General features: G+C 52.3%; 10 protein-coding genes across 10 annotated transcripts; 6 read left to right on the top strand and 4 right to left on the bottom strand.

Moving 5' to 3' along the window:
- Nucleotides 1-1,650: 1,650 nt before the first annotated feature.
- MRS44_008143 (uncharacterized protein) lies at nt 1,651-2,921 on the top strand (the record flags this gene model as incomplete). The annotated part of the gene is made up of 2 exons (XM_065620796.1): nt 1,651-1,818; nt 1,929-2,921. The coding sequence occupies 2 exons, from the start codon at nt 1,651-1,653 to the stop codon at nt 2,919-2,921; spliced, it is 1,161 nt and encodes a 386-aa protein (XP_065476868.1).
- Nucleotides 2,922-5,945: 3,024 nt separating this feature from the next.
- MRS44_008142 (uncharacterized protein) lies at nt 5,946-7,046 on the top strand (the record flags this gene model as incomplete). Its single annotated transcript, XM_065620795.1, has 4 exons — nt 5,946-5,993; nt 6,042-6,395; nt 6,441-6,714; nt 6,766-7,046. The coding sequence occupies 4 exons, from the start codon at nt 5,946-5,948 to the stop codon at nt 7,044-7,046; spliced, it is 957 nt and encodes a 318-aa protein (XP_065476867.1).
- A 252-nt stretch (nt 7,047-7,298) lies between these two features.
- On the bottom strand, nt 7,299-9,190 carry MRS44_008141 (uncharacterized protein; the record flags this gene model as incomplete). Its single annotated transcript, XM_046269098.2, has 2 exons — nt 7,299-8,973; nt 9,027-9,190. 2 exons carry the CDS (start codon nt 9,188-9,190, stop codon nt 7,299-7,301), a joined length of 1,839 nt encoding a protein of 612 aa, XP_046133836.2.
- A 2,471-nt stretch (nt 9,191-11,661) lies between these two features.
- On the top strand, nt 11,662-12,690 carry MRS44_008140 (uncharacterized protein; the record flags this gene model as incomplete). Its single annotated transcript, XM_046275905.2, has 1 exon — nt 11,662-12,690. One exon carries the CDS (start codon nt 11,662-11,664, stop codon nt 12,688-12,690), a length of 1,029 nt encoding a protein of 342 aa, XP_046133837.2.
- A 91-nt stretch (nt 12,691-12,781) lies between these two features.
- On the bottom strand, nt 12,782-14,049 carry MRS44_008139 (uncharacterized protein; the record flags this gene model as incomplete). The annotated part of the gene is made up of 2 exons (XM_046269100.2): nt 12,782-13,535; nt 13,589-14,049. 2 exons carry the CDS (start codon nt 14,047-14,049, stop codon nt 12,782-12,784), a joined length of 1,215 nt encoding a protein of 404 aa, XP_046133838.1.
- A 280-nt stretch (nt 14,050-14,329) lies between these two features.
- MRS44_008138 (uncharacterized protein) lies at nt 14,330-15,233 on the top strand (the record flags this gene model as incomplete). The annotated part of the gene is made up of 4 exons (XM_046269101.2): nt 14,330-14,515; nt 14,568-14,726; nt 14,779-15,149; nt 15,197-15,233. 4 exons carry the CDS (start codon nt 14,330-14,332, stop codon nt 15,231-15,233), a joined length of 753 nt encoding a protein of 250 aa, XP_046133839.1.
- A 1,965-nt stretch (nt 15,234-17,198) lies between these two features.
- Nucleotides 17,199-17,806, top strand: MRS44_008137 (uncharacterized protein; the record flags this gene model as incomplete). The annotated part of the gene is made up of 4 exons (XM_065620794.1): nt 17,199-17,262; nt 17,313-17,339; nt 17,390-17,649; nt 17,699-17,806. 4 exons carry the CDS (start codon nt 17,199-17,201, stop codon nt 17,804-17,806), a joined length of 459 nt encoding a protein of 152 aa, XP_065476866.1.
- A 675-nt stretch (nt 17,807-18,481) lies between these two features.
- Nucleotides 18,482-19,805, top strand: MRS44_008136 (uncharacterized protein; the record flags this gene model as incomplete). Its single annotated transcript, XM_046273738.2, has 2 exons — nt 18,482-18,632; nt 18,691-19,805. 2 exons carry the CDS (start codon nt 18,482-18,484, stop codon nt 19,803-19,805), a joined length of 1,266 nt encoding a protein of 421 aa, XP_046133841.2.
- Nucleotides 19,806-20,220: 415 nt separating this feature from the next.
- On the bottom strand, nt 20,221-22,389 carry MRS44_008135 (uncharacterized protein; the record flags this gene model as incomplete). The annotated part of the gene is made up of 6 exons (XM_065620793.1): nt 20,221-20,357; nt 20,453-20,616; nt 20,673-20,917; nt 20,965-22,012; nt 22,068-22,138; nt 22,255-22,389. The coding sequence occupies 6 exons, from the start codon at nt 22,387-22,389 to the stop codon at nt 20,221-20,223; spliced, it is 1,800 nt and encodes a 599-aa protein (XP_065476865.1).
- A 1,235-nt stretch (nt 22,390-23,624) lies between these two features.
- On the bottom strand, nt 23,625-24,711 carry MRS44_008134 (uncharacterized protein; the record flags this gene model as incomplete). Its single annotated transcript, XM_065620792.1, has 6 exons — nt 23,625-23,859; nt 24,245-24,313; nt 24,357-24,447; nt 24,494-24,523; nt 24,573-24,599; nt 24,654-24,711. 6 exons carry the CDS (start codon nt 24,709-24,711, stop codon nt 23,625-23,627), a joined length of 510 nt encoding a protein of 169 aa, XP_065476864.1.
- Between the last annotated feature and the right edge of the window lie 243 nt (nt 24,712-24,954).

Below are 24,954 nucleotides of genomic sequence, written 5' to 3'. Positions count from 1 at the left end.
TATCGATGTTGGCTGTCCGTGGTTCTTTTCGGTTGCGGACTGTTGAGGGTCAAACACCAGGCTGGTCGGGAGGAGCGCCACTTCTTATACCTTCCCGGCTTCATGGCATCGGAGAGTGTTCGTACTACCTTTCCTAATCCCTTTTGTTCGTACCATACTCTGTTGCGCGCGGCAAGCATTCTTTGAGCGCTGGAGGAGCTTAGTAGGGCTGACTCAACCTCACAACATGTACAGAAACAAAAGGCAAGGAAGTCAGGCGGCATCTTCAGGCCCGTCAGCCCTTTCGAAGAACGAGAGTCTTGGGTAGTGGACGAATCGGGAATCTTTTCGCCCTGTTCATGGCTTGCTGATGCGCAGTAGGTTTGTGGGCAAGGGAAGAACACCAGACCGCCACGCTGCCTCAAGAGAGACGACAAAGATGCCAGAGCTTCAGGCCTGATATAACGGTCACCTTTGAGACGAACGGGGTGCTTTCTGCATCTTCTTGCTATCCCGCAAGAAACGTGTGCTCGCGTCTGCCTTGTGACGTCGTCACGCTGTGCCCCAGCAAGGCTAGAAGACGTCAGCATCTGTAGGCACTTTCTTTGAGCCTCTAGAAGCCTTTACGGCGGCTTAGTTGGAACCTCTCAAAGAAAAAAACACGATCAGAGCCGCGGACCAAGAGTGTATGTGTAGATGCCCAGCCAATCAAGGCCCTTCCAGGGCCAGAGTTGCTCACAGTCAGGGGGCGTTTGCCGGCTTCATGGCTCTGGGAACTTAGTGCATAGCAGTCGTCATTGTTTCCCGCCATACTTATTTCTATGCCTCCCGAACCTCCAGGTCACGCCTCAGATTTCTCCCTCCCAGGCATACGATAGAACGGCATCGTGGCTGTAAAGGCTTCGTCAAGCAGATTTGACTAACTCTTGAGCGCCCAATAAGAGGCAACTGTAGTCATTTGGCAGGCACGTGGCGTTTTCTTCTTTGTTAATTTACATACCACTGGTCCCTGTTCCTCCAACCAGGTGGCAGGTGTGACAATGCATATTCGGGTGGCTACCTGCGTCTGTTTGATTTCGAATCTGGTTCTGGCGTATGCCGGTAGTTGATTCTCAAAGGCGTATTGGCCTACACGCACAACCCGAGTCCAACGTTCGAGTTCTCCGAGATTGGAAGCATATTAAGGCTCTCTTGGAAGCAGCCACAATGCACCTCTAGGTATTCTCGTTGTTACCAAAAAGTTCAAGTCCCGGGATATCTAATGCGGGAGGCCTGCCGGTGTGGCACTGCTCGCGGCCAGTTATGCCGGCTGTTATACAAGTGCTTGTCTGACTCGACCAACAATCCAACGCCACTAATCCACTTTGGCCAAGGCAACCAATTCCCGTTCCTTTTATTTCTGTCACTTGCTCTTATATTCTCTTGGCTTACCCCCAGAGCCTGCTGGAGGCCGGCCAAGCCATGGGCAAACAGCGCCAGGCCAACAGTTTTCCAGCTCTGAATGTGTCAAACTGTAATAGCAGGTCAGAGCCTCCTGCATGTTTGACTCCCTATTCGATTTCACGCACACATCCATACCGAGCCAGTATAAATACCCACCTCTTGTCTCCCTGACGCTACCATCTCCTCTCTTCACGATAAATTCTACCGGTGTCAACCAACTAACCGAAAATGACTTTTTCATTTGATCCTACAGCTGAAGACTTTCGCCCTGTGGGGAACCAAGCCGAAACTCTCGAGATACCTGATCCTGAGCACGCATCTATGTACGATGATGCTGAGATCTCCGAAGTCGAAAGGGGTGGCCAGTATGCCATCACTGCGTATCTCAAGGAGAACGTGCAAGAGTTTCGCCACCTTCAGCAAATGCGCACAAAGGCAAGTTTCCGCCGCAATTTAGGAATTCGCATAATCCTAACCGTCTTGCAACTTGCTAACCACCATGATAGGGGTGGGAGAGCTCCAAAGGCGACGCCCACTTCAACAAGCAACGACGAGTCGCAGATGAGCCCACCGAAAAGGACGCTCGCTTCTTCTACAATATGATGCACAGGATAGGACGGGACATTAACAAGGCCACATGTGCTTTTGACCTGTCCGGGATCAAGAAGCCGGCCTTGCTGGACATGTGCATGGCTCCAGGTGCCTTTCTTGCACAGGTCTTGGACAAGTACCCCAATACACAAGTCAAGGCCATGAGTCTTCCCCTCAAGGATGGGGGCCACCGGGTTAGGCTGGGTCACCACAATGTTGCCGTCGAATTCCGAGACATCACCATGTTGGCAGCCGACATGGGCATGCAGGTGGAGGATGTACCGGCAACTGGGCCTGACCCAGGAAATCTTGAATTCACAAAGGTCTTTTCTGATTCCGAAAGATTCGACCTTGTCTTGAGTGATGGTGCTGTTCGGCGCACGCATCAGCGTCCAGCATGGAGAGAACATCGCGAGGCCACCCGTCTCACACTCACCCAGCTTGCGATCGGCCTCCAGCACCTCAACAACGGCGGCACCATGGTCATTCTGCTACACAAGCTTGACAGCTGGCCTTGTTTTAGCTTGATCCGCAACTTCAGCAAGTTCTCCACCGTCCAGCTGTTCAAGCATCCTCAGCACCACAGGCTGAGATCCTCATTCTATCTCGTGGCCAAGAACATCCAGGCCGACAGCACCTCGGCCAAGGCACTAGTTCTGGAATGGAAGGAAAAGTACAAGGCTGCTACAGTTGGCACAGACGAGGAGTATTCAAGCGTTCTACGGGTGAGCAGCCAAGACGCTCAGGCAGCTTTGGATGAGTTTGGGGAGGAGTTTACAGCCATGGGACGCAAGATCTGGAAGCTTCAGGCAGAGTCCTTGGCAAAGGCTTCGTTTATGAAGTCCGAGGACGAGAGCCAGGGCAAGGGAAATGAAAGCGAGGACATCGGCCAGCAGGACGTGTTCTAGTGTACGCCAGGTCGGCGCGTCAGTCAAACTGACATAAATATCCAGGACATCTTTCTACCCCAGTGGCCCGAGGTTACCACCACCTTGACCCTCACAACTACTGAGCGTTGGTACGAGCGGGAATGAGACTAAATGCAAGCACAGTATTATTATAGAAGAGAGAAACATGATATGCGTATAATCAAGCATCGGTGATCCTTTTTTACTCATCGTCCTTCTCTAACTGCCCATTTCTTTCGAGCAGCATTGTACACCTCTAAGCTGAGTTGAAAGTTTCTCGCCTGTCTCGAGAGTCAAGGACCTATCTAAAGAGGAAGAATCTCATATACAAAGTCCAACCCAAGAATCTCTTCGTAACTTCATAAGGAGTGAGTGATTGTCGGAGTTTGTCAATATTGGCTGATGGTTTCCTCGATCGGTGTGGGTCGGCATGTCACATATCACCTATACGCAGGTTTTTCATGAACAAAGAACAAACATGGGAGCAAGCCCCGCTTAGGCGTGTGCATATCAAACTCATTGTTTTGTATCGAGTTCTGCTCGCTTCCTAACACGAGGACGCGATGCGGCAGTGAAAGGCCCCTTCTCCCAGTATTCCTTCCACCGAGTCGCCAGTATCGATTACACGAAGTGAGATGCCGTCTTTAATGCCCTGTTTAGGCATGAAGGTGTACATATCCCTCTCGATAATCTTCTCGATACTTGGGAGTAACAGAAGACCGAGGATGATGCATGGGTCTCATGGGCGGTTGACCTCATACAGCTAAGACTTCGAGAGGAGTCACCAACAAGACGCACTCTTTAGAATGATGCAATTACTTCTCAAGTCTCAATCAAATTTAATTCCATAATAACATACCTCCCGTCCATTGTTCATTTGGTGTCCTGTGGGAGCGCCAAGGTCCACGGCAGCAAGACAATCCTCAACACAATGTCGGTACTGAGTCGTGCCTTACAAGGCAGGTGCTCTGAATAGCCTCATCCGGGCCCACAAAACAGGCACCATGCCAAGTTCAATTGCCTCTCGGTTTTCTTTGACATTTGCAGCAAGCCACTCTGCATGGCGAATCACTGAACCGGGAGACACTGCATGCGCGCCCCATAGATTCGCCGAGGTATCACGTAGCTTTATGCCACCCTCAAGAAGACCACAAAGCCAAAGATTCCAGAAGGACAGCCTTTTCAGATTGTAACAGAGTTCTACACCTCCAACTATCTCACTTCTCGGCTACAAATACAGACACCTCTCCCATCTCAGCAGCTTTCTCTTCCAATCTCGCATCTTCCTTGTCTCCCCTTCACGCAGCCTCCACCTCTCAGCAAAGCGGACTCCACCCAACAACACAAGAGATCCCCCAACATGATTCAGCATCAGCCCATCGCTATGAAGAAAGGAGCAGAGCTTCTTCTTCGCATCGCCAGCAAGACGGCAAGTGCAATGGAAAAAGAGAGTGCGCATCACCTGGAGGCAGTGTAATATCAGGGACACAGGGAAGACATCAAAAATTATGCCGGAGACCTACCAACATACCGCCTCAAGGGGGGTTAGCGCATGGAAAAGACCCCAAGAGATGATACCTGCCCAACATCTTGAACGCTAGAACAGGCCGGCTAGAGTCAAGTACTCTTACAAGGTGAAGAGGAGAAAAGAGAAAAGAACCGGACGACGAGGAGAAGGGGGGCTTTTATGGCCCTCCGGCAAGCTCCCCAGCTCCTTGCTTTTCGATACACACACAAGACTCAAGGCGGAAACAACGCCCATGGTAATAATTGTGTTGGAAGGCGAGTGCTCTGATGACAAGGCAAAACCTAACACTAGAGAAACAGGATCATGCGTTCAGGAAGGCGCCCCCATACATCACAAGACCTGACGTGGATGTCACGGCTGAGGTTCTGCACATCGTTTTGACAAAGGGCTTCAAGTACAATATACGATGGGGAGGCAGAATAAAAGGATCAAGCAACGAGACTGCGAGGGCAATCCGGTCAATTCATCACCCTCTACCTGAGATCGTTGCTCACAGCTTTGTACGAGACTCGAGACGACGCGAGAGTGGTAGCTACCGTGTCACAAGGTAGGCGACTTCTTGATCAGAGCCCACAGGACGGCCAATGCCAAAAGGATTGTCGCAAGCACACCCAGCACAAGGTCCAAGCACAAAGCTGGTGAAAGAAGAAAGGCTCAACGAGCTACCAAAGAGGGGGCTCCACAGCTGTCTGGCGAGCATGCAGGACTGCTTGGATAGCAAAGACCTAAGAGAGAAGGGCCCGGGCGACCACATTCCCAAGTCTCGAAAAGAGAGCCACCTACCACGAAGGCAATGACATGCGGATGGACGAGGCAGCCAAGCAAGAACGCTCAAGAAGACGACCACTGCGAGATGAGTCCTTCCAGTTTGGTGTTTGGGATAAACAGTACATACGATGAAGGAACAGACAATCTGGAATCAATGAGCCATTGCATTAAGAGGAAGGATTTAGAAGGGGGGAACAGAGTGACTGAGGCTGAGGCAGTCAGAGGTGGCCAACTCGGGCAAGGTGACGGGTTGTGAATAGCTTCAAGGCGGAAGTACATATGGCATCGTAGCCAACAGTAAATTAAGGCTCAATTCAATGACACAGGGATTCTCTCCACGTGAAGAAATCACCACTAACGTACCAAGAGCCCCATCATGAACTTTCCTCGTGGCCGCCAAGCTTCCTTCCAGTGGAGATGCCATCCACCGAAACAGGCCTCAAGCAGCGCCCAAAGGTCCCGACTAGACTCATCAAGGCCTCTAGTGGAGATCGCTGCAACGTCGATGCTTGATCTGATAAGATAATCTCGCCCGCTTGGCTCATCATCGTGGAGCCCTTACCGAGCCTTAGCATCGGATTGATCAGCATTGAGTGCGTGGTTTTACGAGCGGGTGATCCAGCCGAGGCAGGGATCGGCCGTCGTTGAGGGTCCATGGCGAAATGTTTAAGTAAACGACGGGTCCAGGTTGAACTCACGTTAACAAGGCGTTTACATCATCTTTAACAATGGCAGAATATCGACACTTTGCAACTCCTGATCCTCAATGGACAGACGTACGCTGGGCCGTCGCGAGTACTAGATCATATCACTGACACATCCAGTTCCCAAACAATCTGCCTCCGGGTACAAAGGTGGTACGGGGCATGCCGAGAGATCATGATCCCATCACTCCACAGGAAGGACTAGACATTGTCGAGTTTGACGTCCCCGTACGAGATGCCACTCCCGTCACGCTCCGCACGTACAGACGAACCGCCAACCGCGACGATGCCCTCCCTTTGTTGGTGTACATGCACGGCGGTGGCTACGTCTTTGGCGGCCTTGAGACGGATGATTCAACTTGTCGAGCGATTGCCCTAGAGCTGGGTATCGTCGTTGTCAATGTCAAGTATCGACTCGCTCCCGAGCACAAGTTCCCCGTCGGCTTTGAAGACTCCTTCGACATTGTCCGCTGGGTAAGTCAGGTTCCAATCACCACTTCACCTCTTAACATTCCGCAGGCCGCATCGTCAGAAGGCCAAAGCAAGCTCAACACCGATCTCGCCAAAGGCTTCATCTTGGGCGGCACTTCAGCCGGCGCCAACTTTACCGCCGGCATCTCGCACTTGGCCCGCGACGAGGCTCTATCGCCAAAGATCACAGGTGTCGTCTTTCTTGCTGGTAGTTTCTGCCATCCCGATGTGCGACCAAAGAAGTACCTGGACCGCATCCTGAGCGTCGACGAAATCAACGATGCGCCCGGTCTAACTAGAAAGTCCATCGACTACTTTTCAGGTACCAAGCCGCTTGAATTCCTACTCTAAACTCTAGCTGACGTTCATGTAGAAAAGTACGGTGCTCCATCAGAAGACAAGCGTCTCTCGCCTCTGCTATTCGACTCGCACGCAGACATTGCCAAAAAGGCGTACTTTGCCATCTGTGGATGGGATCCTCGACGAGATGAAGCGCTACTTCTTGATCAGATTCTTCAAGAAGAAGGATTGTCTACCAAGAAGCACGTCTATCAAGGGCTGCCACATGGTTTCTGGACCACTTGCCCGGATCTTCCCGTGTCCAAGAAGTGGTTGGGGGATCTGCTTCAGGGCCTGCGCTGGATGATTGAGTAAAGCAGATACAAAATGAAGTCAGCATGACTGTTCCATCTTGCTTCGTTTACTCTCAAGGTGATTACGCCATGTGTCTTCTCGAGTAACAGATTGGAATAGCACTGCAATTTGACAGACTCAACTCCCCCTTAGTATACAGCATGTCAATTTACCCTGCCAGCTCGTACAACCACAGACCAACGCCCCTTCTCGACATCTTCACAACGAGCGAAATATCGAGTCCTGTTTCTCAGAGCATCTCGCTCTCACTCATCACAGGATACCCTCCTCGACCACCTTGACCTTAACCTTCATGCCCCAGCCCTCCTTCCAGTGCTTCTCCTTGCCAATCTTTTCCACGTCATTAACAGCATCCTCAATCGTCTCCTTGGTCTTTGCGGGGTCATCCTTGGTCTTTTGAACGGAAATGGTCAGGATCAGTCCCTCTTCGTTCTTCTCCTTTCCTAGATTCCAGGACCACTGCGCAGAAAACACCACCCGGGGCTTAGACTTGTGGATCTTGCCAGCCGGGTACAGGGCCGTGATGAGACGTCCTACTCTGCCAAGGTAACCAGCCCACCAGACCTCCTCAGGGGTGATGAGCTTGCGGAGAGACTCGCGGAACTCGATCTCGCGAGGTGGCAGCTCACCGCCGTACCTCGACTCGAGCATCAACGCCAACCTAGCTCGATCCTGATGCGAGACGCCGTGGATCGACGACATGGTTCCCACGCTGGTTGAGTAAAGCGCAGTCGTCGAGGCGGTCTCTTTGGACATGAACATGTGCAAGTACATCGAGTTGGCGAAGGAGTCCACGACGGGCTCCCCAAACTCTTCGGGAAACTCCTTGGTCTTGGCAGGTTTCGGGATCGCATGCTTGAGCAGCTGCTGGATATGATGTCGCGAGCCGGGAGCAAAGTACGCTGTGGCAACCTCAAGAGGAGATTCCTGTCGAATGTCAGGTGAGAGCTGCCGGAACAGGAAACCCTCTCGCACACCACCCTGGCAAAAGTGCGCCTCCTTGATACCCCAGGGGATAGCCTCAGAGAGGACATTGACGAGGAAAGCGACGGCAGGAACCTGCGATCGTCTTCGGTCCGAGACTCGGAAGATGTCCTTTGCAGCCTTGGCAACGTGCTTGAGCGTCTCGGTGTCTTCAAACTGCTTTCGCTGTGCAGTGTAACCGTTGATGATGGAAATGGGATAATGGCTGCCATGAGACTGGTTGAGGTAAAGAAGCAGGTATCCCCAGCCTCTGAAACCGCCTCCGGAGAGGTAGATGCGATATCCACCTTCTCTCTCCGCCTTTTCGGTCAGCTCTTCAGGGATCTGCAGACGGCTGTATGCGTCCTTGAAGTTGCCAATCATCTCATCCTTGAACACCTTGACAGCGGCATCAGCTTCATCCTTACTCTTCCCATCCTGCAGGTCATGCAGCTTCTTGGTCAGAGCAGCAGCTCCATAGGGGAAGCTGAAGCTTCCTCGGGGACTAATGCGGATCTCGCCACCCTGGCTAAGCATCCAGGTGATCTGCGTGCTGCCTCCTCCCAGGTCCATGACCAGTCCTTCCATGCTCGAGAAGCCACTGGCGATACCTAGGGCTCCAACCTGACCCTCTTCTTCCTTGGGAAGAAGCTGCACAGTCAAGCCAGTCTCGGTCTTGATGGCAGATAAGAACTGCTTAGAATTGAGGGCAGCGCGCGTTGCTTCGGTCGCAATGACGTGGATGTTGTCCTTTGTGCAACCAAAGTCCTCGCAGACAACAATGAACCTGCTCAAAACTGAAACAACAGACTCAATGACTGAGTCCGGGATGGGAATCTTTTCTCCAGTCTCGGGGTCATACTGGGAGTCGTAGAGTGAGATGGAAGACCGATAGACACAAACGGTCGGGAGCATACGCGCCAGAGGCGACGAGAGGTCAGAAATGGAGAGTCGGATACCATTGCTAGAGTTGCAATGTCAGATTGACACCCGAGGAACGTCATGGGAATTGCTCACCTTCCCATATCCACGACGCCGATCAACCTGCCGCCGTGTCCCTGCCATGGCGGGTGTCCACCTTGAAGGTGAGCGCGATGCGGCAGGATGGGCTGCGAAGCAGCGCCATGATCAATGCCAAACTCAGTAATCGGGTCAATCTCTTCAAAGTCGGAAAAATCCATCACAAGACGATATACAGAACAAAGAAGCAAGGCCAGTGACGACAGGGCCGTCCCCGATATTTAACGCGTCACTGCCAACCCTCGTCCCAGTCCCCTCAAAACTGGAGCCAGTTACAGCGGCCGAACACGTCAAGGGAGGTGAAACTCCAGCAAGACAAGGAACGCTCGCCCGGGGGCATCATTGGCTGAAGCTCAAGCTGAGGCTTGGATAGCTTGGTGATGCCCTAGCCGGAAGAGTCCCTAGCAGCGGCCTTATTTGACGACGGCGAGCGGTGGGGCTGTTGTCGTGTGAGCTTATCTTTTCAGCTCCCATCAAGGTTGAAGCTTCTGTCCATTTTGAGGATGCGCTGACGGAGCTCAATCGCAAGCGAGGGAGGTTTAAGTATGACAGATCAGCTACGAAGAAGTTTGACTCCAATTATTACGCTCCATTGACGCATTTTCGTGGCATTCGCCTTAATCTTGCTCCTCGGTCAGATACCAAAAGAGGTAAACATCCCATACTCAGCCACGGGTAGTGGCATATCACCCCTGAACAAAGAAAGCTGAACCGGGCTCCCGCATGCTCCTCCAACTCAATCGAGGCGTACCACTGGCGTCATTTCCCCGGTAACCCCAGGTCCACATCCCTGGTCTTGTGCATCACCAGCACATGCAGGCGTCCGCCTCGAGGGCATCATCACCGCCACCCCCTTCCAGTGGTTACGTATATCCAAGACTTCCAGGTCCGGTTCCTGGTTTTTGAGATACCGGTTATATTGGAGCTTATAATCATCGCTCAACATCGTTCATGGATCGTCCAAGCACGTGGTCGTACAAAAACTTGAGGCACCAGGACGGCTGCGCTTAGTTAAGTCAAAAAAGAGTATTTACTTTGTAGCCTATTTATGAGCTAAATAAGAGATAGAAATGGGAAGCAGTATTATAGATCTTTGAATATTATATTTATTATATTTAACGGCCTTTTTTACGTTGGAAACTAGAGATTATTGACTAAGTGTCTTATGTTTTTTACGACTGCGTGCCAAGGTGTTGCCCTTCCAAACAGCACCCGGACACTCATGGTCGCAACACGTCAATCAGTATATCCCCGACTCGTCCAGAGGCGATTGTGTCGGTACAGCGAGATCGATCTAAAACTACTCTTTTTCCTGTGCCAAAATTCCCTCACTGGGCCCGGGGATTCTAAAGGCAGCTTGCTCTACAACACTCTATCAAGCAACTTCTCAATTGAGCCGCCAACCATCAAGGCAACGGGGTCATTGCTCACGAGTGTTCTTTCACAAAACAAATAAGACCTTTTGACTCAAAAAATGCGTTATCCTTAACCAAGTTAGCCCATAACAGTGAGCCTGGGCTCTTGCAAGAAACCTCCTCAGGTTAAATAGGGAAGAGGCCGACAGGGAGCTGCTCAAAGTGCCATTGCGTCCAGGCAAAAAGACAATAAGCAAGCTTCCATCTGGCCCGAGTCTTATTCTCTCATCGTCAAAGAAACGGCCAATAGCTGCTTGGTGACGGACAAGCATGGCCCAGTGGTTTGGCAACCGATTGTTAGACGGCTCATATTCCCGCACTCACACGAAGCTCCAAATGGATGCCTCAGGGAGTCTCACCACGAGATCTATGGGTGTTCAAACGGGATTTGCCGAAAGGGCTATTCGAAAATCTCAACCCTCGTCGGTCTCAATCATGACTGCGCGATAGACCCCGACTGTTTGCTCGCTCCCGTGTTTGTGTTAACAGGTTCATCAGGACAAGCAGCTGATGTTCATTCCGTTTCTGACGTCGAGAGTTGAAACGAATTCTATGAATCCAATGGCCTTTCCCTTCGCTACAATAGCGATTCCTGCATCACGTTCGATGGTGAGTATCTAGATTCATCCAACCTCAGGGTCACAACCACTTAAGAAAGCTGCTGATCTAACAACTTAGGACTACATACATGCTATAATAATATATCGGCATCGCTACTCATTTTTCTCGGCCACGCCATGCCAAACAGGAAGATGCTATTCTCGCTCAGCAGAGAAACCTGTCCGTCAACAAGATCAGTCAGGATTCAAGTGGGACGGAGAAGAAAGACATGAGGTCTAAGTATATCGGGACAAAGCCCAAGGCTATATCGATAAAATGATCGAGCTCTCCCGAATAAAGACTAATTAGGTATTCTCAACATTTGGTGGCCACCAGTTGAGAGGCATTTTGATAGCAGTCACGCAATCACACCTACGCACGCCATATCCTGTTGATTGAGCGATTGGGGAAGGATAGCTCACCGTTCATCTTTTTGAGCAAAGCAGATTAACATGGGAAATACTCGGCAAGAAAAACCTACAATGCGTCACACTCATGATGAACCAGGACCGCTTTCCTTCGGGCTAGAGTGAGTAATTGAGGCTATCCACTAAATCTCCATCCTGAGCGGGGAAGATCTTCAAACTCCAATACTCACAACCAACAACCCCCAAAAAATGCCTTCCAAAATCCTCATCCTCGACGGCGGCCTCGGTACATCCCTCGAGTCCAAATACTCCGTCTCCTTCTCTCGGTCCACGCCGCTCTGGTCTTCTCACCTTCTCATCTCCGATCCGGCGACTCTTCAATCTTGTCAGAGCGACTTCGGCGCTGTGCCTGTTGACGTGCTCCTCACGGCGACGTATCAGGCTTCTATCAAGGGCTTCGCTGATACTCGTACTGAAGAGTTTCCAGATGGGATCGGTCGCGAAACGGTTCCGCGTTTTCTAGATGACGCTGTGAATATTGCGCAGCGAGCCGTGGGTGACAAGGCACAGGTGGCTTTGAGCTATGGACCGTACGGCGCGTGCTTGATCCCAAGTCAAGAGTACAGCGGTAAATACGACGCCGCGCATGACTCAGAATCTACGCTTGAGGAGTGGCACCGTGAGCGTCTCGGACTCTTTGCAGAGGTTCCGGACGTTGGCAAGAGAGTGAGCCATGTTGCGCTGGAGACCATCCCCAGAGTCGATGAGATTATCGCCATGCGTAAATCTCTCGCCGCAACACCAGCTCTCTCAGATCTACCATACTGGACTTCATGCCTGTCCCCTGGCGCCGACTTGGCACTTCCCGATGGAAACTCCATCGAGTCCGCCGTTGAAGCCATGCTGGACCGCGATGTGTCGGCAAAGGTGCCCTGGGGCATCGGCATCAACTGTACCAAAGTCGACAAGCTCGATCGCCTCCTACAGATTTTCGAATCGACAGTTGCGCGGCTAATTGAGCAAGGCCGCTTGGATGCTTGGCCAGCACTTGTTCTGTACCCCGATGGCACGAATGGGGAGGTGTATAACACGACGACCCAAAAGTGGGAGCTGCCGGACGACGCCAAGGACCAGGTACGCTCATCGTGGGAGTCTCAAGTCGAGAGTGTCGTCAGGGCTACTGAGAGTCGGGGGAAGTGGCCTGTCATTCTCGTCGGTGGATGCTGCAAGGCGAGGAGTGAGGATATCAAGAGGCTTCGAGATCGTCTCCTCGGGTAGACCACACAACTACTCGCGTTCAAATCCAGTTTATGTTACATCAAATGGGTATCCTTATTCAAATACGATCCAGTCTAGTGTATGCCTCTTCTCACGGCAGATATCCCAAACCACTTATATCTGCGCTCAGCTCCCTCCCCTGCATCATCTCCGCCATGACCTTACCCGTCCCAAGCGAGAGACTAATCCCCCAAGGCCCATGTCCCGCCGCAACAAACACACCTCCATCTGCTCCCTTTCTCGTCCTGTACCCTTGTCTTAGATCTACATCTTCCACCCGCGTAACGTACGGCGTGCCCCTCTGCGTCACAGGACGGAAACACAGCCCAGTTCGAACAACCTCCAGCTCACCCTCCGACTTGATCAGTTGTCTCGCCGTAGCTTTCAACTTCTCCAGAGGCCCTCGCATAGGTTTTGCAGCCGTGGCTAACGGTGGTAGCGGTATAGCCGAGTTGACGCCCCCCAGCCAGATATCGCCGTTCGGTCGAGCATATATCTCTGGGGAGAAGTCATCCAAGCTACAATACAGCGAGTGATACACATCGCCCACATCCCCAGGATTCCGCACAACCAGTGAATGGCCCGCAAGACTCAACACCGGTATATCGATAGCAGAACCTGGAAACATAGACTCTAAAACATCGGGCGTCCAGCAACCGGCGCAGACCAAAACCCTTGTAGCCGGGATCTCAGTCTCGGAGGAGCAGTCGGTGAAGCCGATGCGAACATGTGAAAGTTCATCGTGGCAGTCAGGCCCGACGTTGAGAACGACTGCAGGATGGTGAAATCGGACACCAGCAGCTCGACACCTTTCTAGGAGGAACTGGCAGAGTCTAAGGGGGTCACTATGTTTCTTTCATATCAGTAACAGGCTCATAACTGTGATGTCTCGACTTACAGAACAGCCGTCCCCTCGGCATTGTCAACCACACTAACAGCATCACCCTTGACACGCCTCAACCAAGGCGGACTATTCCCATCCTCAACCTCCCTCTTCTCCGCTACCAAATCTGCCCGGCTCCCCCCCTCATGTAACCAATCCTCACCTCCAGGTCCATTAGCCTTCCTCCTCGGAGGCTCATAATTCACCGTCACCGACTTAGCATACGCCCACTTCTCGTGCCCATCGTACTGCTTCGCGAGTCTCTCATGCTCTTCAAAGCTGAGAGCGCCCAGGGACGCAAGTTCCGGTGGGAACCAGTCTCTGGCGACGAAGCCGCCGGCATAACCCGACGCCGAGGCAAAGAGCTCCGTAGAAGCGTCGACGACGTGAATCGACCAACCGGGTTGATGTTCAGAGAGGTAGTAAGCCGTCGCGATGCCAATTATGCCGCTTCCAACAATCACTGTCGTAGCCATCGGATGAAAAAAGAGGTGTAAAGGTATTAACCATACAAAATGTTTGAGGAGGTTTGGGCTCTCAGCTGACAAAAGACGCCATCAAGCTACAAGCTCAATGCAGTAGCAGCCCCCGATGACGTTTGTGACCATACAGGGTAAGGTAACCCAAGTGAAGCTCCAGAAATGACCCCGCCATTCAAACTGAACCCCCACCTCGTGCTGAAGCTTTCGACTCAGCCAACTCACGAAAAAAGAATCTTGCGTGAGGCGCCGTTACACTACACCAACCACCACCAACATGTCTTCCAAGGTTTTTATTGTCACAGGTGCCAGTAAAGGCATTGGTGCCGCCATCACTCGATACCTCCTAGGACAATCCCACAAGGTGGTCGTCACGGCTCGATCTTCTGAGCCCCTTGAGGGATTCAAGAAGTCGCACCCTGATCAGGTCCAATTCATCGCGGGAGACATTGTTGATCCTGAGGTTGGGACAAAAAGCTTTGCTCTCACAGACAAGTAGGCTGACAGCAGAGTAGTTGTCCACCAAGCTGACGGAACTCGCCGTGTCCTCGTTTGGCAAGATTGATGGCCTTGTCATCAACCACGGCCTCCTGGCTCCCAAGCGATTTGCTGACACAACCGTCGACGAGTGGAAGCACATTTACGACGTCAATGTCTTTAGCGGCATTGCCCTGGTAAGATCTAGCCATCTGACACATCTGCGAGAGTTACGCTGACATAGGTCAGGCTCAAGCAGCACTCGACGAGCTCCGGAAGTCCAAGGGATGCATCGTGTGGGTGTCATCAGGGGCGGCAACAAAACACTACAAGGGATGGGCAAGCTATGGTTCATCTAAAGCTGTCTACAATTCCATCTCGGCCCACATTGCCCTCGAGGAGCCCGACATTACTAGCGTGGCCGTCGCGCCAGGACGCGTCGATACTGACATGCAGGGCGTTCTGAGGGCCGAAGGGAAGGATAGCATGGACGAGGCGCAGTATGCTACCTTTGCCGAGGCCAAGGAGAAGGGCACCTTGCTCAAGCCGGAGCAGCCGGGACATGTCATGGCCAAGTTCGTGGCAGACCCGCTCAAGTCTCTGAGCGGAAAATTCTTTACGTACGTTTCACAACATGCTGTGAGATCGGCAGCTAACGGTTATGCAGATGGAACTCACCAGAAGTTGCGGCGTATCAAGAGTAGAGGCTCCTTAGAAAGTAGAAGACGGATTTCTGGATACTCAAGCAGATGTTAGCTTTATGTCTTGACAAGGTTTGAAACAAGTAGAAGGTAAATAGACAAATGCAAGTCAGTCGAAAGATGAAAAGCTCTTAGTTTGCTCCACATGGACATTCGGATTTAGCATGGAATGTAAGTTTCTTCATCATAGCATTTGATGATGTGTTGAGAGAAAAGAAGAAAAAATTGTTCTTACCTCATGGTTGATGCGACACGCGTAGAATGTCGTCTGGATCTTTCAGGCAATATTCTTTTCTCCTGTCAGTTCCATAGCCTCCAGCAGCAAGTTCAACAAAGTTGTGGTATCGAATGCGCTCAGGCTATCGAATGTATCCGTCATGAAATGTCGGTATTTGATAGTACATAGCAAAGGCATCACAGCAGGGTCGAGAGGAGGGTCGCTGCTGAAGGGTTCTTACAGCATGAACGAGAGCGCCGGCCTGAACTTTTTTCTTGTTAGCAATGTCCAACAGATGGAATCAAGCTTCAAAAGGACAAAGAATTGGAATCAATCAGAAATGTCTATTTGGCATAAGACGAAGTCAATCAGCACCGAGGCTTGTCGAACCTCTAAGACTGGGGCGACAACTTGTCTCTTCATGCGATGCGACTGGGCAGAGGGAATCGAGGCAACTTACTCAAGGCGGCAGCTCATTGTTGGTAGGAATGTAGAGCAAGAGATTGAAAGATAGCAATGTGACAAAGCCCAAAGGCCATTGTCGCAGAAGAGACCGTCAGGAGACGTGGTCTCTGTCTGGATTGTGAGCAGAGAAGGAGAGGAAGTGATGATGAAGAGAAAGGAAATTTTTCAGATTGGAAATTTTGGCCGAAGAAAATGCATTCGCGAGGCTTGGTCCGTGCACGGCAGACGCGCCGCTCGAGGCAACAAAGTGTGGCGCGTGAGGTCCTTTCAGCCCCCCTCTCTCCACACCTTTTCAGGCCCTTTCAGCTAGCTTCCAAGGACAGCGTGCGCGCACTCAACCACTGGCGGGCCTTGGGCTATGAGGCTTTGATCTGACTGAATTAGTGTGGAGTCTGTCCTGGCCACGTCCTGGTTGGCCCCTAAAAAGAATGGAACCTGATCGCGAGCTGGGCTGGGCTTTCATCAAGCGCGGCGCATGAGCCTGGCCTGGCCCCTCCCTCCCTCCCTCCCCCGGGCCGCAGCAGCTCGCACATACAAAAGCGGCTTGCCCCACCACTCATGGACCATGAGCAACCATCCGTCTGAAAATCGTCCTCTCAAGCCTGAAGCTTTGCATTGTGAGCCGTCAACACCAAAAAAAGGTTGCAGCAAACTCTCACGGAACAAACGAGTATATACCGGCAGATACCCACATCTCAGTCACTCTTGTTTATAGTTTCACCCATCTTCCTGTCATCTTTGTTTGCCATCTTTTCCACCGTCATCGCGTTCCACATCCGTTCAGTCACCGCTCACACTCTGATCGCGTCCGTCGCCTGGGAGTTGTATATCTCTCCATTTCGATATTGGATCCTCAACTTTTCCCGCAAACGCCTCATCACCCGACGACTTCTTCACCTCTCGCTTCACTGAAATCATGTCTGATCACGAGTTTGGAGGTATGTTATTTTGGTCATGCTGCTCTTTGTCTTGTTTGCTGTTGCATGCACCCTCATCCGGCATGCATAACTTGACTCCATCGCAACCCGTGGACATCACCACGATACGATGCGTCACTGTTGTTGAAGCCAACACTGAATCACTTCTACACCTTCTTTGACTATTTATTCATCTGCATGCTCAATGTTCGCTTCAATTTACGCTGTCTATCAATTTGACATCTTTCTTCACATGCATACTCACCTAAGGACTCTACCTACAACATCACTTTCCCATTCTTCATCCTTTCTCAAGCACAACTTCCCCAACTGCACCGCATCTTTGATTATTGCTTTGTTTTCTGCATCATGGCTCCCCACATTCCTGCATCCGACAAGTACTGGGCGAGAATCGACGCCGGACTGAGTCTGCGTTTCATCCTTGACTTGGAAACATCCCGCTAACCCTCTTTCTCCAAACAGGCAACGACGACCTCTCCCTCCCAAAAGGTATGCCAGAGTCTCCTCCTCACACTTTCCCCTTGCTTACATCTTTGCAGCCACTGTCCAAAAGATTGTCTCAGAGATTCTACCCCCCTCAGAAGGCGTGGCTTTTGCCAAGGAGGCCCGCGACCTTCTCATCGAGTGCTGTGTCGAGTTCATCACCCTGATCTCGTCCGAGGCAAACGAAATCTCAGAGAAGGAGGCCAAGAAGACCATTGCCTGCGATCACATCACCAAGGCTCTCGAGCAACTAGGCTTCACCGACTACGTCCCTGCCGTCCTTGAGGCAGCAGCCGAGCACAAAGAAGTCCAAAAGGTTTGCAATGTCTGCCCTTTCTTGTCTAGCACCCACTAACATGACGCAGGGCCGAGAGAAGAAGGCGGACAAATTCGCCAGCAGTGGCATGTCCATGGAGGAGCTGGCTCGTCTACAGGAAGAGCAGTTCGCGGCGGCGAGAGAACGCCACGGCTAGGTGCTTATGTACAAGATGGATGGAGATGGGAATCATTATTTCGGCATTGCTAGGCGTTGACGTACAGGAACTGGGTTGGACCTGGACTGGATGGACCCTTGGGTTTTGTTATCTGGGAGCGGGTTGGCTCTTTATCACTTTCGCTTATAGAATCTCCGTCATGCTTTACCCGGCATGGCTCGGGGCTCGAATATCAGGTTGTTGATCTGACTACGTTCCTTGGTACTGAGCCTTGACTTGAGTTGGGGTTGCATGGTTAGACACGGTTACATGACTCTGGCACACCAGTTCGTTCGCCACGACCCAATCATGACCTGGCCAACTCTACCAGAGACAAGTAAAGGATAAAGGAACCATGCAACGTACCTATGCAACATCAACATCTCTATGTCTCTAGCCTCGCTGCCCCTTGAATACTCTGTCGTTGCCTTGTAGGCAGGCAGTCAGCAAGCACTTACAGGCATCCATTGGCATCTTATCGATAAAGAAAAAAGATGATGTAACTCCACCACCCCGCCCTGACAATCACTCTCTGTTTTCGCAACCACCTCTGCTGATGCGCCCGCCATCGCAAATAGACTCTGTATCCCTTGCCAGGGCACCGCCAAGATAGGTCGAAGACGCCGCAACAAGAATAAGCCTGGACCCCGTGTCCCTCGCTGGCTCGCTCGCAAGATGGGTCAGGACGAGTCCTCCATGAGCTTCGGCGGCCCGCCAAAGGCCCTCTCCGAGAGGAGCCTTGCCGCTGTCGCAGAGTACATCAAGACGGGTCGCGACAAGAGGATTGTCGTCTTGACCGGCGCCGGTATCTCGACTGCCGCTGGAAGTATGTATCTCCTTGTTCAAGCTTTACTCCGTAGAGGTGGCTCTAACCTCTACCTCAGTTCCCGACTTTCGATCGCCCAAGACGGGCCTCTACGCCAACCTCGCCCGCCTCAACCTTCCCTACGCCGAAGCCGTCTTTGACATCTCCTACTTCCGCAGCCATCCCGAGCCCTTCTACGTCCTCGCCAACGAGCTATACCCCGGAAAATTCCATCCCACCGTCTCCCACGCCTTCATAGCCCTCCTCGCCCGCAAGGGCCTCCTCCAGATGCTCTTTACTCAAAACATTGACTGCCTCGAGCGCGCGGCCGGTGTGCCCCCCAACAAGATCATCGAGGCCCATGGTAGCTTCGCGACACAGCGGTGCATCGAGTGCAAGACCGAATTCCCCGACGACAAGATGAAGGAGCACGTGTTTGGTGGAAAGGTTCCGCACTGCGGAGAGCCCGGCTGCAACGGGCTCGTCAAGCCGGATATTGTATTCTTCGGCGAGTCGCTCCCCAAGGCGTTTGACAACAATGTCCACAATGTGGCCATGGCGGATCTGGTGCTCATCATCGGCACCAGTTTGACCGTCTACCCCTTTGCTGCCCTCCCGGGTATGGCTCAAGAGGACAAGCCTCGAGTACTGTTCAACATGGAGCGCGTCGGCATGATTGGTAACCGCTCAGACGATGTCATTGAACTTGGTGCCTGCGACGACGGTATCCGCAAGCTCGCTGATGCGCTTGGCTGGAGAGACGAGCTTGAGCGCCTATGGAGAGATACCGTTGGAGATGAAGAAGCGGAGCGACAGCTCAGGGGCAGGAAGGAGGATGAAGTGGAGGATGAGGTTGAGCGCCTGGCAGCCGAGGTGGAGGCGGTCGCTATTAACGATGACACCAAGGCCGATGCGGAGGAAGAGGCATCTCCAGAAGCTGAGCCTACAAAGGAGGTCGATGGAGAGAAGCCCGACAATGTTCTTTCATATCAGCCGGCCACCATCTCAGCGCCAGCGCTAGCAGAGACCAAGGAGGAGGTCAAGGCGGAACCAACCAAGACAGAGTCGTCAAAGGTGCCCGAGGGCGAATCAAAAGTTGAGCCATCAGAGACAGAGGCTCAACAACCAAAAGACGCCAAGACGCCCCAAGAGCAGCCCGCAGAATCTGCTACTGTCAAGGAAGAATCCAAATAGTAACCCTCTTTTAGACAAGAGTCACGACGGACACGGGTTTAGGAACATTCATGAGGAAAAAGATGACGAGGTGGGGAAAAGCAATGATACACTGTCATCATACGTAGATGATAGACGACTGGATGAGTTTTCTTTGTTGGTCACGAAAGGCGATGGGAAATGTCACATAGATGGAATGGTTTAACTAGGTACCCCAACTTTGTAGATAGAATAGTCAGGCCGAATTCAAGGTCAAGATTGTCACGTCAATTACCGGAGAGAGACATTGGCGATATGATATCAACAAGTATAGGTATAATGAAATTGCACCACTAGGGGCTATAGAAGATCAAAATTGTATCCAAATCCTCGTACGAATGGTAACAGAAGTACGGGAAAAGGAAAAGAAGAAGAGAAATACACAACAAGAAAACCCTTACAGCCCACTATCGATCTGCGCTGGGATATTCGATTGCGTCCACGTTCCCCACTGCCGGCACGTCTCAGCCACCACATTAGGGATCCGCAGCTTCTCGACCTTGTCCGGGTTTGTGAGGAACTGCACGAGAAAGCCTGCAGAGACGTGCCAAGCTATGTGACAGTGGAAGGGCCATACGCCTGGGATGTATGTGAGCAAGACGTGACAGAGTCTGTGGAGTGGCACGAACCTGGATTCTTTGCTGCGTCAAATTGTATCACTAAATGTCCGTTGGGTTGTAATTGGACAACATCACGCCGTAGGGGATTGTGCTCGTTGATGATGGTGCCGTCCCAAGTGCCTGGGCCGTCATGTAGGACATACATGTTGAAGCCGTGCAGATGGATTGGGTGCCTGGGTAGAAACAGCATTAGCCATAGTCCATAGTAGAGCAACTCAACAATACTCACGCGACAGGCGTCTTGTTAATAACATTGACCCTCACACTCTTGGCGTCCCCCAGGTTCCTCACGTTCCACTGCTCCTCGAACGAGTGGTTACCCAACTTGCTCAGCAGCAGCGTAGGGCTGTTGTAGTTGGCCCTAAAATCGACACCTCCAAACCTCCACAGCGTGACATTGCTCGCATTGAGATGCAGCTCAACGTCAAGATCAAGAGTCAGGTCGGCCTTTGGCAGTGGCAGCTGCATGACAGGCTTTGTGAGCGCAATATCGTCGTTGGCGCACGTCCCGGGTCCGGGACGTCCCACGGCTGCGACTCGGGTGGCTTGTCCCGGTTGGCGCCGTCGTAGTAGATGGCCGCCACGGCGTCCGGGGCGCGCGACAGGCTGCACTTTGACGAGATGTTGGAGCGCATCCAGTAGGCGTCTAGATCACCGTCGGCCTTGACAAGCACATCTGTGCGCTGCCCGATGCCGAGTGTCACCACCTTTGTGTCGTAGGGCTGCACCGGCACAAAGTCATTGGCAATGACCGTCAGGGTGTGCTCGTCGATGGAGAAGCGCTGGAGGCCCTCGCCCCCCGCGTTGATGAGGCGCAGGCGATGCGTCTTGCCACGCTTGAAGCGGAACTTGGAGATGCCAGCGTTGTTGTTGCATGGCGTCGTGTCTCCCTCCTCCACGTTGGAGCAGTTAAAGTTCATCTTACCGTTGATAAGGTTGCTGTCTGAGAAAACGGGGCCTGGGGCGTTGGGCTGCATGGTCTCCTCCACAAGGTCAAAGTACTCCTTGTGGTACCAATCGCTCAAGATTACAGGACCGATATCAATATCGTAGTTCTTCTTTTCACGGGGACCATAGATGACCAGGGGACCAAAGAGACCAGCAGAGTATTGGGCAGAGTAGTGAGAGTGATACCATGTGGTGCCGTACAAGTCAGCCACGAATTGATAGGTGAAACTCTTTCCAGGTGGGATAGGGCATTGCGTTATACCGGGGACGCCATCTTCCCAGGGCATCTTCTTCTGCTGGATGCCATGCCAATGCAAGGCAAGACCCTCGTCTTCAATGTCGTTGTTCACTGTCACCTGAATTGTGTCGCCCCAGTTGGCCTCGATGGTGGGCCCGGGAAACTGTCCGTTGACGAGAATAACGGGAAGCTCGTATCCATCCGGAGCGAGTGTACCCCGGCTGACGGTAAAGTCATACCTCCGAATTACACCTGTGTTTGGGTGTTGGTCGTAGTAGTTGGTGTGAGGGGTCATGGTGCTCCATGGATAGCCATTGGGGGTAGGGTTGTTAGAGAGGAACAACGGCAGCAGTGGTGCAAGCAGGGTGCCAAGCAGAGATTTGCTGTATGTAGATCAGTCAATCTATTCATAGAAGCTTCAGGGAAGGTAGGATGTACCCATTGGTCTTTTTCTGGCTCAGTTTACCAAGGCCTTTCAGATTGAAAGTCCCTCCGTCGCCGTTACCCATCTTGAGATCGAGTTAAGAGGCAGTCTGCGAGTCTGGGTTGAATCAGATCACTCTCTCAGCGGAGGAAAGCCTCTATCTATATACGTCTCACTTGATACGTGCCGCTGCTGGCGAACCTGGACGGGAAAGCCACGAGGAAGGACTTCTCCCGTCTTGGAGCTCTGCATGTGCCGAAGAGCCGTGGCTTGGTTGCACTCCTCCTCGGTAAGGCCATGATCAGGACACAGTAGCTTTTGGCTGAGAGAAGTCATCCTGAGCACGGCCCGCCAGAATCTCCAAAATTGTACCTGTACACATGAAGGCGTTGAAGATGCGAATGGTGGTGGTGGTGGAGCCACATGGCGAGGCCCATCATGCATCAGGTGAAGCTGCACGGTGATAGTCAGCACACCAATAAGATGAGAATCAAGCAGATTATCCTATCAGGTGTTGTTGGGTAAACTCTCATGGCGCCATGAGGATGGGGTGCTTGTTCCCGGGATGTGGGCGTGATGATATCGGCAACTCGAGGCTGCTGAGCCTTGGGCAAGCGGAAATAGACACGAGATCTTCAACTAAGACACGGATCTCAGGACCCGATATTCGACCAACGGTTGATGATCCTCTTCCAGGATGTCCTTGGCCAGGGAGAGTTTAATCAGAGCAGCTGAGTCGTCGGACGGCACGGCAAGCTAGGTGTTTCAGGCCAGCCGTTTCTATCTCCAAGTAAAGAAACAAGCGGATCCAATGGGGTTCAGCTTCTTAGCAACCTCAAAAACAACACGGACCTGTTGGTGGTAAAGGTCGCTCACTGTGACGTCGAGAGGAAGCACGATAAGCTAGCGCCAGCTCATCACGCATCTTAGAGCTGTGTGGACCGTGTAAGATTCAGGTAGGAGGCAATCTCAACACCGCCAGTGGGGTCTGACGGCATGCCGTCTCTGGAGAGCAGCGGAGTCAGCTGGTATCGCGCGGGATGTTCGATCTTTCAACCTGGGGGTCAAGATCAGCCATGCCTAGGGATGACTGGGGTGCATTGAGGTGCCGCTGCATGTCGCCCGTGTGGCGAGGTCGCGATAGTCCAACTGCATTGTAAGCCGGTGATACCTATCCAAGGCTGAAGAAAGCTTGAGGCGTCAATTGCCTACGGCCGGATCTGGACTTGATCGCGTAGACATCTGTAAGCCAGCCCCCAATCGCATGGCCGAGTCAGAGTCAGCCTGTCAGCGCCGCTAGGACATGATATTATCCTCATCAAATTAAAGCATCAAAAGTTCGTGCAACCTGACGAGAGAATGATCCCTCAGGAACAGGACTCCCAGCTCAGCGACGCGGTCCAATATGCATAAGGTTGTGCAACGTCGCGTCGGTCCTAGCTGCCACACTCGACTCATCTCCGGTAGTTGACCACAGCAGAACCAATCGCAAAGGGATGGTGTAAGAGCCATTTAGCAAGTAAGCCGGAAAGGATTGTTTTTCTGCAGGAAACCCATGAGGAAATAAGCCATTAAACGCCATGCTGAAGATCGCATGGCCGAAGAGCTGAGCGTGTGGAAACCTTAAGCGGCCAGCGGCTCCCAGCCCGGCAATCTCGCGCTGCACCACCAACGCTCGAGACCTCGTATCCACGGCCGAGGGGTAGGTCGGCATGCCAGGTCACGGGTGTCATGGCGTCGATCCTGACCGTAAATGCAACCTGGTCGATTGACGGCTCAACTTGAGCGCCACAGCTGTCCTGCCGCCTATCTAGCTGTGTTAATCATGTAATATCTTCAGCTGCTGTCTTGTTTTGCCATCTTGGACCACTTGATCCCAGAAAGCAGCGGTCTGCAAGGTATGGCAGGCCGACAAAAGGGCCTCGCATGAGACACCACCCCTCGCTGAGTGGTTTGTTTTGTTTCGCCCAAGAGCCCGACCGGCATGGCCCAACTGCAGCACGATAGAACCAACTTGGAAGACTTGATATGTATATTACAGAATGCGGCCATCAAAGGCCAGACTGTACAGGGTGGTTGTCGAAGTTGACTGGGTATTGCTCTCGTCTCAGATCATCTTGGCCGCTCTCATGATTTCCTCCAAGCGGGGTTGGCCATATTCACTATGGGTCGTCGCTGCGCTCGCATGTACATTTCGTGCAGTTTGGGGTCGGCATCGGATCGGATGACGCTACCGATAGACATGAAGAAGCTGCGAGACCTGGTGAGCATTGAGTGGGATGCAGAGGAAGATGCTGACATACCCAAAGGTGGCACCGGATCCGAGCATATACTGGCCCAGAGTCCTCATGATTCCGTTGGGGCCAGCTCCATATCGGAAAATGTTGACGGTGCCTAGTCAACGTCAGCAAGTCTTCGGGGACAGATGGAGGGGACGCACCAAATACAAAGCCCATGATAACACCAACAGCTGGTATCATGTTAGCTTTGTCTCTCCCATGTCGATTGGGAGAACCTACTTCCACCCATCATGGCACCCATCTTGACTGCGAAGTTAATGTCAGTCAGGCGTCTTCAATCCAGGCAGATGACTAGCATACACTTTTCCATGTTGGAGGGGCCATGCTGGCCGGCATTGATGGGCGCAACGGGAGGCATGTTGAACTAAAGGTACGGCGTCTATTAAACTCGAAGCTCAATGGCAGGCTGTCGTCGAGACGGTGGACGAGATTTATCGTTCGCTGTCGCAAGTCTTGGATCAGTTGAAGCTGTCTTGCGCCGGGTTGTGAGCGTAGAGGGACAATAACCATGACTTTCTACAACCGGTCGCTGATTGGCTCAATGGCACTCTCAGAGACGGACTCGGCGAAAAGTCGGAGCGAGAAAACTGAATTTGGTCGC

This window comes from Fusarium solani (assembly GCF_023522795.1).
Source record: "Fusarium solani strain SB1 chromosome Unknown bctg00000004, whole genome shotgun sequence".
Classification (NCBI taxonomy): Eukaryota; Fungi; Ascomycota; class Sordariomycetes; order Hypocreales; family Nectriaceae; genus Fusarium; species Fusarium solani.
This window is presented reverse-complemented; position numbering and strand designations above follow the sequence as displayed.